General features: G+C 40.8%; 1 protein-coding gene across 22 annotated transcripts in view; it reads left to right on the top strand.

Moving 5' to 3' along the window:
- The window catches only part of LOC129868173 (disks large homolog 2), a 282,679-nt gene that overhangs the window by 231,529 nt on the left and 36,247 nt on the right, over positions 1–14,903 (top strand). For 17 of the 22 annotated variants that reach the window (XR_008761729.1, XM_055941883.1, XM_055941881.1 and 14 more), the window contains 6 exons: positions 3,328–3,497; positions 3,877–4,013; positions 4,756–4,900; positions 5,557–5,728; positions 8,279–8,338; positions 10,069–10,212. Coding sequence is in view for 21 of the 22 variants with exons in the window: in XM_055941883.1 (XP_055797858.1) it covers positions 3,328–3,497; positions 3,877–4,013; positions 4,756–4,900; positions 5,557–5,728; positions 8,279–8,338; positions 10,069–10,212 (828 nt within the window). In the remaining variant the exon portion in view is untranslated. The remainder of the gene's footprint in view (positions 1–3,327; positions 3,498–3,876; positions 4,014–4,755; positions 4,901–5,556; positions 5,729–8,278; positions 8,339–10,068; positions 10,213–14,903) is intronic. The other 5 variants (XM_055941891.1, XM_055941900.1, XM_055941892.1 and 2 more) reach the window with 3 other exon arrangements.

The following is a 14,903-nucleotide window of genomic DNA, read 5'->3' as shown; positions in this document are numbered from 1 at the left end:
AACAGCCGTTACAAACTTCATTTAACTTTAGCCACCTCTAGCTGACAAGCAATGGATGTGATAGGGGCAATCTTATATTACTCATATCACATGTATATACTGTATTGAGACCCAATCACTGGACATTTTAATAAATGGATCACTAGTCACTTTAAACAATGACACTTTAAATAATGCCACTTTAATAATGTTTATATATCTTACATTACTCATATCACATGTATATACTGTATTTTATACCATCTACTGCACCTTGCCTATGCCGCTCGGCCATCGCTCATCCATATACTTATATGTACATATTTTCATTCACCCCTTTAGATTTGTGTGTATTAGGTAGTTGTTGGGAATTGTTAGATTACTTGTTAGATATTACTGCACTTTTGGAACTAGAAGCACAGCCTTTCGTTACACTCGAATTAACATCTGCTAACCATGTGTATGTGACCAATAAAATTTGATTTGATGTAAGGACTACAAAAAACAGTAACTGTGACCCATTACGTAAAAATATTGTAATCGGATTACAGATACTTTTGAAAAACTAGATGATTACTTCGTGGATTACTTTGAAATTCGTGGATTACTTTGAAGGATGTTTGCGAGAAAAAAATATTTGACACTTCTCTGTTTTCTCAATAACATTCAAATCAGCATTGAAAAAAGGCGCAAGTTTAAGTTTGTTACACCTGAGCGAGTCTGACCACAAGTCAGAGACCACTATGATGACACACCAAATGTGTTTGATGGATCACGGGAAAGGAGCAAGAATAGGCTTTTGAAGGCTACAATCCAAGCTATGTCTTCTAATGGTGCGACTGCTGTCGGCATCCAAAGATTATCCAACTTGAATAAACGCTTAGAGGTAAGGATGACAGCAGTGGTTTAGTCTACGGTGATACGGATATCACTTATTATTGATATCTACATAGAGCATTGATGTGAATCATACTGCTGCTCTCTCATTTAGCTATTTGCGCCTCACGGATTGCGGTTGTTGTGGATGGCTGTTCACAAATCTAAATATGTATTTCAAACCAATAATGGTTGAATTCAAGAAGTTGAATCTACCTATCAGTCATTGTTTTTGAAACCAGTGGACAGCCAGTGAAAAATGCACTCTTGCAACAGCTGCATAGTGCGAATCTCAGCCTACGGACTAAAAGTGGGGCTTTTATTGCTCAATCTAATTCATGCTGATAAAAAATAAATAATAATTGACACATACTCAAACTCGCACACTTTTGATAGACTTAAAGGGGCAATCTGTAGTTGCTACATCCATTTTTGGACTTATAAATTATATATACACTACTGTTCAAAAGTTTGGTGTCACTTAGAAATGTCCTTGTTTTTGAAAGAAAATTTGAAAAATTGTCCATTAAAATAACATCAAATTGATCAGAAATATAGTGTAGACATTGATAATGTTGTAAATGACTATTGTAGCTGGAAACAGCAGATTTTTTATGGAATATCTACATAGGCATACAGACGCCCATTATCAGCAACCATCACTCCTGTGTTCCAATGGCACGTTGTGTTAGCTAATCCAAGTTTATCATTTTAAAAGGCTAATTGATAATTAGAAAACCCCTTTTTTAATTATGTTAGCACAGCTGAAAACTGTTGTGCTGATTAAAGAAGCAATAAAACTGGCCTTCTTTAGACTAGTTGAGTATCTGGAGCATCAGCATTTGTGGGTTCGATTACAGGCTCAAAATGGCCAGAAACAAAGAACTTTCTTCTGAAACTCGTCAGTCTATTCTTGTTCTGAGAAATGAAGGCTATTCCATGTGAGAAATTGCCAAGAAACTGAAGAACTCGTACAACGCTGTGTACTACTCCCTTCACAGAACAGGGCAAACTGGCTCTAACCAGAATAGAAAGAGGAGTGGAAGGCCCCGGTGCACAACTGAGCAAGAGCACAAGTACATTAGAGTGTCTAGTTTGAGAAACAGACACCTCACAAGTCCTCAATTGGCAGCTTCATTAAATAGTACCTGTAAAACACCAGTCTCAACGTCAACAGTGAAGTGGCGACTCCAGGATTCTGGCCTTCTAGGTAGAGTTCCTATGTCCAGTGTCTGTGTTATTTTGCCTATGTTAATCTTTTATTTTTATTAGCCAGTCTGAGATATGGTGGTTTCTACAACTCTGCGTTCTTCTTTACAACTCTGTTTTCTTTACAACTCCTCTATTGGAGGTATACGACACAATTCTTCCACGATAAATTCCATAATTTGGTGTTTTGTTGATGGTGGTGGAAACGTTGTCTCAGGCGCCACTCCAGAATCTCCCATAGGTGTTCAATTGGGTTGAGATCTGGTGACTGAGACGGCCATGGTATGTGGTTTATGTCATTTTCATGCTCATCAAACCATTCAGTGACCACTCGTGCCCTGTGGAAGAGGGCAGTGTCATCCTGGAAGAGCCCACTACCATCAGGATAGAAATTATTCACCATAGGTTGGAGGTGATCCCTCAGAATGACATTTATTGAATGACATTGAATGACATCCCTCAGAATGACATTTATTGTGCATTTATTGGTGTTTACCTTGTGTTCTAAGGGGTTGAGTGGAACTTGACCATGCCAGGAAAATGCACCCCACACCATAACAGAGCCGCCAGAACTCTCATTTACTTAAGTGCTTCCTTTATTTTGTCACTTACCTGTAGTTTTAGTAAGCAGTAGGCAAGACATATTTTGGACACGGCCAATTATATTTTTAGTTCAGAATGAAATACCTTTTTATGAAGCATATAGTGCAAACGTTTTGCTTTGCTGGGGTGTGTGCTAATGAATACACCCCAACTGTTCAGTAGTTGAACAGCTGTATAATAATCAGACATTCAACTTTGGGCATTGCACTGGAAATGCATATAGTGTACTTACTGCAAACTAACAAAACTCACTGCTGACCAAGGCTTCATGCTGATGATAAAAACACAGCTATTATACATGTGTAAATAGGCAGAATCTCTCGCTCTGCTTGAGTGTGTGTGTGTGTGTGTGTGTGTGTGTGTGTGTGTGTGTGTGTGTGTGTGTGTGTGTGTGTGTGTGTGTGTGTGTGTGTGTGTGTGTGTGTGTGTGTGTGTGTGTGTGTGTGTGTGTGCGTGCGCATAGGATCCCAGCTGGTCCCTTACAATGCGCCTCAGGAGAGTTCTGGCCTTAAACGCGGGGACATGGATATTTGTGGCCTCTCCTCACTGGGTTAAAGGCTAACACTGCAGCAGGGGCCCCCTGCCACACACGCTCACACACAAATACTGTTTCCCAGGTTTACACTCATGTTCCCATCCTCATCCCTTCCTTTCTTGCAGAGTGAATGACTGCATACTGCGGGTGAATGATGCCGACGTGTCTGAGGTGTCTCACAGTAAGGCAGTGGAGGCCCTGAAGGTGGCCGGCTCTATCGTCAGGCTGTACGTTCGCCGGAGAAGACCCATGCTGGAAACTATCATTGAAATCAAACTCATCAAAGGACCAAAAGGTTGCTAAACTCCCTTTCCTTTGTTTGTCTATCTATAACCATGCACATCCAATATTCTTTGTTTTGTTCAGTATTTTGTTATTGGGGGTTTTGTACCCACTTCCGTTGGCAGGAATTGAGACAAACCCACTGAAATCAATTAAACATGCTACACTGGCCGCAGAAGCGGCACATCAGCGAAGCAGCAGAAACACAAGGTTCTCTTTGCTGAAACATCTTCTTACGCGTCAAGTCTACTTTCTAGCGCTACAGTTGTCTGTAACGCGTACCTTGCTGATATAAGTGGCTTGTGCTTGTGATCTGGAGGCACCAGCCAAACCACTAAACCACCCTGGGCCACAACACATTCTTTTTCAACCTCCACCCTATTTCTCCTCAGGGCTGGGCTTCAGCATCGCAGGAGGGGTGGGCAACCAGCACATCCCGGGGGACAACAGCATCTTTGTCACTAAGATCATAGATGGAGGTGCAGCACAGAAGGACCAGCGCTTGCAGGTTGGAGACCGGCTGCTTATGGTAAGTTACTGCAGCTTCACTATCCCTGCACTTCCCTGTCCTCATCCCGCATAGGTGGACCACTAACATACTGTACTGTGAAAGCGTTGTACTGGATAACAACCTTCATAACACATGTATTCAACATCATTCATAAGGGTTTTCAAATAGTGGTTTATTTATTTATATTTGAGCCATTTAGCAGACGCTCCTATCCAAAGCAACTAGGATTAAGTGCCTTGCTCAGGGGCACATTGACAGATTTTTCACCTAGTTGGGTCGGGGATTCGAAGCCGCGATTTTGGTTACTGGCTCAATGTTCCTAACCGCTAGGCTACCTGCCAACATTGTACAACGGAGGAGTGAATAGTGTTTCAGAAGGTTGTACACAGTAAAATGTACATTTATGTTGTAAAATAGATATATATATTTTTAAAATCCTTATGAAGGATGTTGAATAAATGTGTTATGAAGGTTGTTATACAGTATAATTCTTTCACAGTAATACACAAAGGTATTACGTTGTAGCAACACACCCTTTTTCAGAAGAGTGATTTGCTTAACTGCAGGTTAATTCAACTAGCTACCTTCCTGCTGCCTCCAGCTCCGGGGGATCCCCAGCCATCGTAATCTGCATTTGGCAGGCTGCACTTGGCAGCACCAAGTAGCATGATGTCGGTCTGGCATGTGAGGAGTGGAACATGAGGTTTAACCGTCTCACGCAATGCCTGTGATTTTCTCTATGCTCTCTCCACCCCAACAGGTGAACAACTACACGCTGGAAGAGGTCTCCCACGAAGAGGCTGTAGCCATACTGAAGAACACGTCTGACGTTGTGTACCTGAAGGTGGGCAAGCCCACCAGTGTTTACTTATCAGATCCCTATGGGCCACCTGATATCACGCACTGTGAGTTTGTCACCTCTTTTTCACCACTCTACCCACCCGTGCTCCTGCGTGAAGTTTCCACCAGCTACAGATCTAGGATCAGCTTCCCCTTCCCCCATCCTGACCTTAAGTGGGGGGCAGTGCAAAACTGACCCAAGATCCCCGTCTAGTGGCAACTTTACCCTAGTCCCCCACCTGTAGAGAGACAATTTTAGTTTGTAGTGGGAATAGTGTAGAAGAGAGCAACACTTAAATGACAGATTAAACCTGTATGAGTAACCTCTACTGTTCTAGATCAGGGCAGTCATCTTTTACTTTGCAAATGAATGTTTCCTTTCACTCTGATGCAGCATGTTTGTTCAACTCTTTAGTATCATCCCTGATTTTAGATAGAGCCCCAATTTGATTGTGATGTGTGTAGTGATTGTTTTGAGTGCATTGTGCATAGTGTACTCCCTTGCCATGTAAATTTGAATGCCAAAGCATTGGATTTAGTCATATTTCTATTGTGTTTTTAGATCATGTATTATGCCAATGTTGCAACATTGTGTAAGCCTCTAAATATGTGAGCCTCTAAATTATATGTATTTGATTAAGTGATTGGTTGATTGATACGTGTAGTCATTAACTGAATGCTGAAGTCTGACGAGCAATGTACACAACTGTTATCTTTCCAGCGTTCTCTCCAGCAATGGAAAATCATATCTCTTCCGTGGGCAACAACGGCACTCTGGAGTACAAGTGCAGTCTTCCCCCCATGCCCATCTCTCCTGGAATGTACTCCCCCCTCCCAAAACACTTACTCGGGGAAGAGGACATTAACAGGTTGGATGGTTTTTCCTTCTTACGGTAATTACATCCCTTCCTACCAGACAGCAGTAGTATTACAGGTAGAGCCTCTGTCACCCCACCCCATGTTCTATGGAAACTCAAAAGCAATCTTAAATGACGTTACAAGTTGTGTTGGCATTGATTGCTTTGGGGATTTGTCCTCCTGCCCCAACCTCCCTTCCCACCTCACTAGTCCCTGCTGTTTTCATCCTGTGCTCTGTGTTTTGCACTTGCGAGTCCTGTTTTTCAACTGTGTTGTCTTGTTGCACTGTTTTTAATCTGGCGCTACTTTGTAGAGACACGTGAAGATATGCTGAAGGCTGGCATGGTCAGTGTGTGCACCTTTTCCCCCTTGCTGTATGTTTTTAAGCTTGCTCTTTGAATCTAATAATATAATGTATGTAAAAATGGGCGGATCTAAATAATTTATTCAATTTAACTGTCCAATGCAGGCATTTTTATCTTAATATCAAATCATTTCTGGGTAACAGTTAATAGATTTTCCACTAAAGTTTCTACTAAAGGAGAGAAGTGGAGTGTTATGCTGGAGTAATATAGTGATGAGGCTTGTGATGATGTCGTATTCTCCTGCCGGCCACGGTATGGATCAGCATTTTGTCTCTGACGCATGGCAGACGTGTTACTCCAAGCGACATCCAGGCTGCGTGTTGATTGGCTCAGTGCCCAGGCAAATTCAGAGCAACACGAAATGACTTAGCAGTCCTTATGGAGAAAATATGTTTCAAACCTGTCATCAGCGTTCTAGAACAGAAAGACAGTCTTGATCACTACAAAACGAACTAAGACAACTGCAAGTTAATTTAGTAACTTCCTACTGTACCACATCAATCAAATTTGTCTTCTTGATATGTTTGATAAATTTAACAGAATGCATAAATACTATAGTGCCAAATCATTTCAATATGTTTTAATCTGCACAGTTTTGCATCTATAAAATAAAAACATATTGTAGTATTGTGTTCTAGTTCAAAGTTTCATACAGTTGAGCATTTAATAGATGGTTTGAGATAGAAAACACACTGGACTTTAATTCAGAGGGTGGCCCCACTAGTTAACAGGGTTGGGGTCAATTTGAATTGAAGTCAGTCAATTCAGGAAGTGATTAGAATTAAAAAATTATATTATTGAATAGGAATTGCAGTTTACTTCCTGAATTGACTCAAATTGACCCCAACCCTGCTAGCTTATAGAGAACCAAACCTGCCATAAATAAATGCAGACGTAAATAGATAAATACATGAATAAATAAATACATGCACACATAAATAGATAAATACATGAACACATAAATAGATAAATAATTATTCGCCCATTTATTCATTTATATTGACTTCATTTATTTATTTTTGTATTTCTTCCTCCAATATGATAATGGGGGGGTGTCAAGAAAACGTATGTGGGTGGTATCCAATTTGTAAGTCGCTCTGGATAAGAGCGTCTGCTAAATGACTTAAATGTAAATGTAAATGTATCCAACACACCATTGGTTGTATCAATGTCAAGACGTGTTGCTCTATTGCATTATTGAAGAATGAAAATGAAGTCGCTCTTCATACTGTCTTGATGGGAAAAGGAAGCCCATGCGTAATGTTTCTACAAGAGGCAGCTAGCTGGGAGCTGGGATCTGATTGAGTTTCATCAAAAAAGCTCAGTGAAGTGAGCTAGAGAGTGCAGGAGGAGAGGAGAGATATCTGTGTCTTTGCTGTGCTGCAGCATGCTCAGAGCTGTGGCCAAGTAGAGGCATCACGAGTCTGGGCCATGCGACACAGTGGGTTTAGTCGAGGGAGGGGTGGAGTGGTGGGGTATAGTACTGGGAGAGATAGAAAGTGGGCCACTGAGCAGGCAGGCTTACATCCAACCACACTGATTTAATCTGCAGGAGAAAAAGCATGGCTAATGCTGCCCTACAACCAACGGAGCATCACACGCGCACACAGACACACACATACAGACATACACACACAAACAGTCTTAAAGTAATGCACGTGCAAGTGTTTTAGAAAACCTCTTAAAATATACACAAATAAATGGCACAGTAATGCACACATAATGGACACATACTGCACACAAATCGTTACTAATTTGATCACTCACTCACTCGTTACATTAGTTAAATGTAAGGTGCTACATTATTGATCCATATCAACCAGGAACCTTTAGCAATTAGGACTTTGGGCATTTTATAAATGCATTAAGTGCGTGGTGGTCCCTCTTGTAGTCTCTTTTGTAAGGAATTTATTTATGTTTATCAAGTCCAGCAATTCTCCCTGACCAAACACTTTGTGTCATCCTCTGTAGCATGCGTCCAACTGTTTGTTTTGTCAAACACAAAAACATGTGCATGATTTTTGTTCTTCATTTAGTTTTTATGCTAAATGCCAACAGACTATATTGTAAATATAAAGCTATTGGTGTTCGTAATTCTAATTCATAAAACCAAGTAAAATCTAGTTCTGTTTGCAGTTTCTTTCGGTCTTCTTGGCATTGCCTCTCTGATACGGACTATTATTGCTCTTCCTTTATTGGTCTTATCTCTTCCCCAATCAGAAATGCCTCCATAGATGACGGGGAGGCTCACAGGTTTGAGTCGCAGCACTTCCAGTTGAGGTGAGACATTTCAAAATGGCCGCTGACTTGGCCCTCATGTTTGCTCTCTCATTCCATCTGTGACACATCTCTTTCCTAATTTTGTCTTTAAATACAACACAGCCTATACAGAGTGGCAACATTTTCATGTGCAAAAGTAATGTGAAAAACCCCCCAAATTACCATAAACCTCATTGTAATCTGGCAGTGTGATTTAACAACTTACATCATAAAGAGGTGGCTATTTATGTATATTTATCTATTTATATTTATTTAACCTTAAAATCCCATTGAGACACAGGGTTATTTTTTGCAAGGGAGACCTGGCCAAGTACGCGGCAGCAATCAATACAACACCATTGTTAAAAACATATATGCAGGTTACAGAGGTAGAGAGAGAGTTTACCCAGATTGGCTTTGTAAATGTACACGTATCAATATCTGCGCACATAAAGCATAAAGCATTTGGTTCAAGGTGCAATGTTGGGTGAGTGACTTTGCATTTGTAACAAAGTGTAAGGATGCATTATAAACAAAGTCCAGTCTCTTTAACACAAAAGAGGCTGCATGCATATACAATAAGTCTCATTTTACTGTGCTCAAGTTAAATATACTGTATGTATATATATAGAGAGAAACACAGAAACACTGACATGATTACTGTAATCATATATATATTTTTTTAAATGTGCTGTCTGAGTATGCATCCCCCCATAATCATGTCAGTGTTTCTATTCAAAGTAGCCTTTTTTTGCCCTGAAAAGGCTTTAGTAATCTACTATGAATACCCATTGACAAAATTAATTATAAAAATAAATAAATTAAGCTTAAAGTTTTTCGTTTTGGACATTAATGACAAAAGTTTTTTTACTGATATGTGGCTGGCTAACGCACCATACACATGGTAGTAGGCTTTCCTTTCCTGGTACTATCACGGTTCAAAACACTTCGGTTCATGCAAAAAAACAAGTTACATTTTTTTGATTAGTCTCAAAGATAAAGTGGATGGAAAACTCACTAGAGTGCTAATGCTAAAGCTATCTTGGAGTGTAAGACCTAGATAAGTGGAAAACTGCAGGAGGGCTCTCTGTGCGACAGCATGGGGGGTGAAAGAATGCTTTTACCCCAGAAAGTGCAATTCAAATTCTGTAGAATAAAACTAAAACATGTAACTGTAGGCGCTTCTACATCTGCATTGCTTGCTGTTTGAGGTTTTAGGCTGAGTTTCTGTATAGCACTTTGTGACATCGGCTGATGTGAAAAGGGCTTCATAAATAAATGGGATTGATTGATTGATAGGCGTTTTGCATTTAAAACAACAAAAACCTGAGTGCACATGTACATGCTTTATAAACCAACTAAAGGTTGGCTTCGTCCTTTCCTTTTTCACTCCCGCAACCAATGTGTTATTTCTCTCTCTCTCTCTGTCTCTCTCTCTCTCTCTCTCTCTGTCTCTCTCTCTCTGTCTCTCTCTCTCTCTCTCTCTCTCTCTGTCTCTCTCTCTCTCTCTCTCTCTGTCTCACTCTCTCTGTCTCTCTCTCTCTCTCTCTCTCTCTCTCTCTCTCTCTCTCTCTCTCTCTCTCTCTCTCTCCTCTCTCTCTCTCTCTCTCTCTCTCTCTCCTCTCACTTCTCTCTCCTCTCTCTCTCTCTCTCTCTCTCTCTCTCTCTCTCTCTCTCTCTCTCTCTCTCTCTCTCTCTCTCTCTCTCTCTGTACTAACCACTTTCTCTGCTCTTTTCTCGTACCCCCCCAGGCCTCCTGAGCCAGTTTACAGCACTGTGAACAAAGCACCTTCTCCCCACCACTATTCCCCCGTGGAGTGCGACAAAAGCCTCCTCCACTCCATACCCTTCCCTCACTATCACTTAGGCCTGCTCCCTGACTTCGAGATCACCAGGTATTCTACCCACTACCCGCTGCATGGCCTAGCTTTGCATGGCATTGCATGGAATGCCCATGCTCTCTTCATATCCTCACACACTCACTCGTTTCCAAAGTTCTGGCTCTCTGTAAGCCTGCATGACACTCCTCCCTCTCTCTCCATGCCCCTACTCTTCCTATCCTAACTTTTTCACTCACTACCTCACTCACTCACTACCTCACACACTCACTCGTTCCCAAAGGTCTGGCTCTCTCTAAGCCTGCATGCCTCTCCTCCCTTGAGCTCCCTCTCTCTCCAGGGGGAATGGTCCTCTCTCTCCAGGGGGTATGGTCCTCTCTCTCCAGGGGGAATGGTCCTCTCTCTCCAGGGGGAATGGTCCTCTCTCTCCAGGGGGTATGGTCCTCTCTCTCCAGGGGGAATGGTCCTCTCTCTCCAGGGGGTATGGTACTCTCTCTCCAGGGGGAATGGTCCTCTCTCTCCAGGGGGTATGGTCCTCTCTCTCCAGGGGGTATGGTCCTCTCTCTCCAGGGGGAATGGTCCTCTGTCTCCAGGGGGAATGGTACTCTCTCTCCAAGGGGTATGGTCCTCTGTCTCCAGGGGGTATGGTCCTCTCTAAAGGGTCTGATTCTCTCTCTTTAAGGGGTCTGATCCTCTCTCTCAATGTACGTGATTGGCCCGTCGGTCTCCCCATCAGTCCCCATTACACCTCTGCTATTGACATGACTTGCCTTGCACCATGTGTGACTTGAATGATAATGTTTCTTATTATCGTTATTTGTTTCTTTCTCAGTAAAAGTGCTATACTTAGTCTGGCTTTGATTATGAGTCCATTGAAAGTTATAAAATTGTAAGATGTCCGTGTCGATTGCATTGCCAACTGACCTTCTGACATTTTGTGACAAAACAAAACAACATTCCAAAATTGTCTTGGTTATCTGTTTTCATATGTCTTTAAGATGAATACACTTACTGTAAGTCACTCTGGAGAAAAGCATCTGCTAAATGATTCAAATGTAAATGTGAATCTTCTGTCTCAAAGGGGTCTGATCCAGTCCAAAACTGCTGGCCTTATCTTTCGCAAGCACAGGCAGTGTTGTTCAAAGTAAACGTTTTTTCTTTGAAAAGCATCATGGTATTTGGTACATGTGGTTTGTTGAAGCAGCTACTGTCAGAAGGACTCATAAAATGTCATTATGGAAGTCAACATGGATCATTTTTACTTTGGTGCAATGGTTTTAGATGCACTTTTTGCAAAGCCAACAAAGAATTCCATTGAAATATGACGTTGCTATTATGACGTTGCTATAATGTTCATTCAACGTGTTTTTGTCCGCTGGTGTGATCGTAGTGTTAAGGGGCAAGTGGTGATTGCATTGGTCATAGATATTAGAGATATTCTCAAACTATCTGAGATCTCTCTTTCTTATCTCTCCCTAAACACATTGTAGTTGAAACCACAAGCACTATCCTTCTGGGTCAGGATGGCCTTCACCTTCGTTAATGTTTGCTTGTTTATTTAGAATTTCAATTATCTGCATTATTATATGAAAACTAAAGTAATTCCTAATTGGCCTTGGTGGGAGTTATAATCATTTACATATTGAAACATCAACAAGAACAGCAGTAAACTTCTTCTCATCAATTGAAATGTAAGTATTGAGGTGCCACTTTATATGATAATTATCAAGATTCCGTGGTAAGCATACAATTACAGTTTGTGTCTTTGTTCTCCTATTAATAGCACGTTGTTATCTTTATCTTGTTTGTGCAGGGCTTAATATTATTGCATCCTGTTTATCATTTATGCATGAGCAGCGTATCTATAGATACAATCAGCAGAGCTGGGGAGTGTGAAGGCATTCATCAATAAGGCATATGGTGTTATGGATGCTGTTAGGACCAGATGAGTTCAACTGAGCATCATCCATATTGTTCAAGTTTGACCAACCTAATACAATACAATACTAACAGAATACTGTACACTGAAGGTTAAGGCGGTTAAAGGATTACTTTACTCAAAAAAACATCTCTAGTGTTTTGATACATTTTCTAGATTAGCAGTTCAGTTTTCATCACTCTTTTTGCTTTTTACTGAAAGTGTTTTATCTTGAAAGCTTAACTGCTAACATGCATAATTTTGTGGGACTACGATTCCCCACATGGCAGCTTCTTGCCATTTTTGCTAGCTATCTGACTGTCCAGAATCATAACAACACGGGACCACGTGGTGACACAGTCCAATCACAGGCTGGCGGGCTACGAGGATGCTCACACCCTCATGCACGTTCTTTGCACGCATCTCTCAGGCAGAATGAAAATTACTACATCAACCATGATCCTTTGCTACTTACGGCCACTTTCACCATGATCTTTAGCAATTTTTTTTGGTGCCATTCAGCCGTATTCAGTTATATGGCACGCTTCAAATTCAAATATTTCTGGCTTCATGCGCCGTCGGGAGTTTTCCATAGGAGTACGTGGCTGATGTCAGAGCTATCCCCATCTAATGGTTTTTATGTGTATGGATTGGAGACTTGGCACTCCCTGCATCATCTTTCAATGGATAAGCCTGCTGTTCATTATGCAAGTAATTGCAGAGTTTGTTAGATAAGTATTAATGAAATGGTCTTGTTCACATGTGGCAGCCTAAAGGAGAGGCGGAGTAGGGTTTGTTTTTGTATTTGGTCAAAGTTAAACTTACAAGGGATATTTCAAACTATCCTGACACTTATGTGGGCTTTGACAATGGTTCAAATGAATGGCGTATGTTGTTTTATTTGCTGTTGAAGAGTCACCCAGTTGACGCACACTATGGTAGGTCTTTATCAAGCTCTGGCCATGTGGATGAAGCAAACATTAGATTTAGTAAATTGTATGATTGTTTTTTTCAACCATTTGTCAGAATGTAGCTTTACTTGGCATCCTTCCATACCATTTGTATTGTGCACATATGTGTCACACAAATGCTTCTTTGCCTTAAAATGACAAGTAGGGATGGAATGATGGTTTTTCTGGATGTGCCGACTCAATATTGAATTCATTTCATTTCGATGACTTTCCCTACGCTTGATGTGTCTTGACATGTCAAACATTGTTAACTGAGATGCATTTGAGCACCATCAAATGGGATTCAATAATCCTTTATTGATAGGTAAAGGGTAGTTGACAGAATCGATTGACGTACTGTAGGGTGAATTTGCCCCTAGACACTGATCTTGGGTCATTTTTCCCACTGATGGTTAAAGTTAGGATTGGGGGAGGGGAATCTGAACCTAGATCTGTACCTAGAGGAAACTTTACCCAATCTATCAGGATATCAGAGTTTCATTTAGTCCACCTGAATTTAATAATGATTTTATTAGCAATTTCAATGTTTTAATAAGGAGCCTTAGCTACTGTCTCCTTTTACAGAGACTTAGCAAGAACCTCACAATCACAGAGCCTCACAATCACAGAATACCAGAACATTTTAGTATGTAATAAAAAAAAGGGGAACATTTTGTCTAATTGCTCATTGGTGGGCATAACCACTTCTTTGTCTGAACCATTATTAACTGGAAGGCAGTGGTTACGTCCCAAATGGCACACTCTTCCGTATATAGTGCACAATTTTGACCAGGGCCCATAGGGTGCAGGTCAAAAGTAATGCACTATGTAGGGAATAGGGTGCCATTTGGGACATAGAACATGTTATTTGGATTGCCTTGTCACCCTTTTTTGGGGGGGCATTTCCTCGATGTTGTGGGCTAAGTGCACTGCCACTTTCATTCTTCTAATCCAATTACAACCCTAGAGAACGGTGCTTTGCCATTCAACGTCTCAGAGGGAGCAGGAAATAATCAAATCGTATCTTTTTAAAAACCTCTTCTTCTAGAATGCAAGGGGTTGTGCAGTTCCAAGCATTTCTCAAAGGGTTAACCCAATGGGCAAAAACTGGTTCAATCTACGTTGTTTCCACGTCATTTCGACCGAAAGAATCAACTTGATGGCGTTGACTGATTGGATTTGCAAAAAGTCATCAACGTAAGGGAATTTCATATATTTTTTTTACCCAACTTTTAACCTAAATCCAATGACATGGTATTTTTTTATATTTCTTGTTGAATTCACGTTAGTTGAAAACTCAACCAAATGTCAATCAAAACTAAACGTTGAACTGACATCTGTGCCCAGTGGGATGTATTCACCTCTCATTCTACTGTAAATTGAGTAGGTTGAGTGGGAACTGCTTAAACACAAGTACTTAGATAGCATGGTCATGTTCTATGTACAGTCTTGTTGTCTCTATCAAAACTCCAATGGAAATCACGCAACTTTATTTTGACCAGCGTTGACAATGCATGAAAGTTGAAAATAAACGTTTTTGGACAGTTGAAATGTTTAAGCAACCTACCCAACCATCTGCATTCAAAATGGCAGTTTACTTCTCACTTTCATGGCATTCTCCCAGCAATATTTTCATATTTTAACACTTTAAAATTAAAGGACCTGCATGAGTATAAAGATTCTGGTAAAGCCTAACAAAAGGTGACATGAAATAAATTGGAGGCGAGAAGAGAGCGGCATATCATGGAGCATGTTTAATGCATAGGCGGGATTGGTTGTCTGATCTTATCCAGAGAAAGGTGGAATTCACAATGAGCTTTCTCTGTTTGTTTGTTTTTCTGTTCGCCCACATGATTGTGTTGAGATGCCTGAGGTTGCCG

The sequence above is a fragment of the Salvelinus fontinalis genome, chromosome 13, assembly GCF_029448725.1.
Source record: "Salvelinus fontinalis isolate EN_2023a chromosome 13, ASM2944872v1, whole genome shotgun sequence".
Taxonomy (NCBI): Eukaryota; Metazoa; Chordata; class Actinopteri; order Salmoniformes; family Salmonidae; genus Salvelinus; species Salvelinus fontinalis.
The sequence above is the reverse complement of the archived record's forward strand: the minus strand, read 5'-3'. Positions and strand labels throughout refer to the sequence as shown.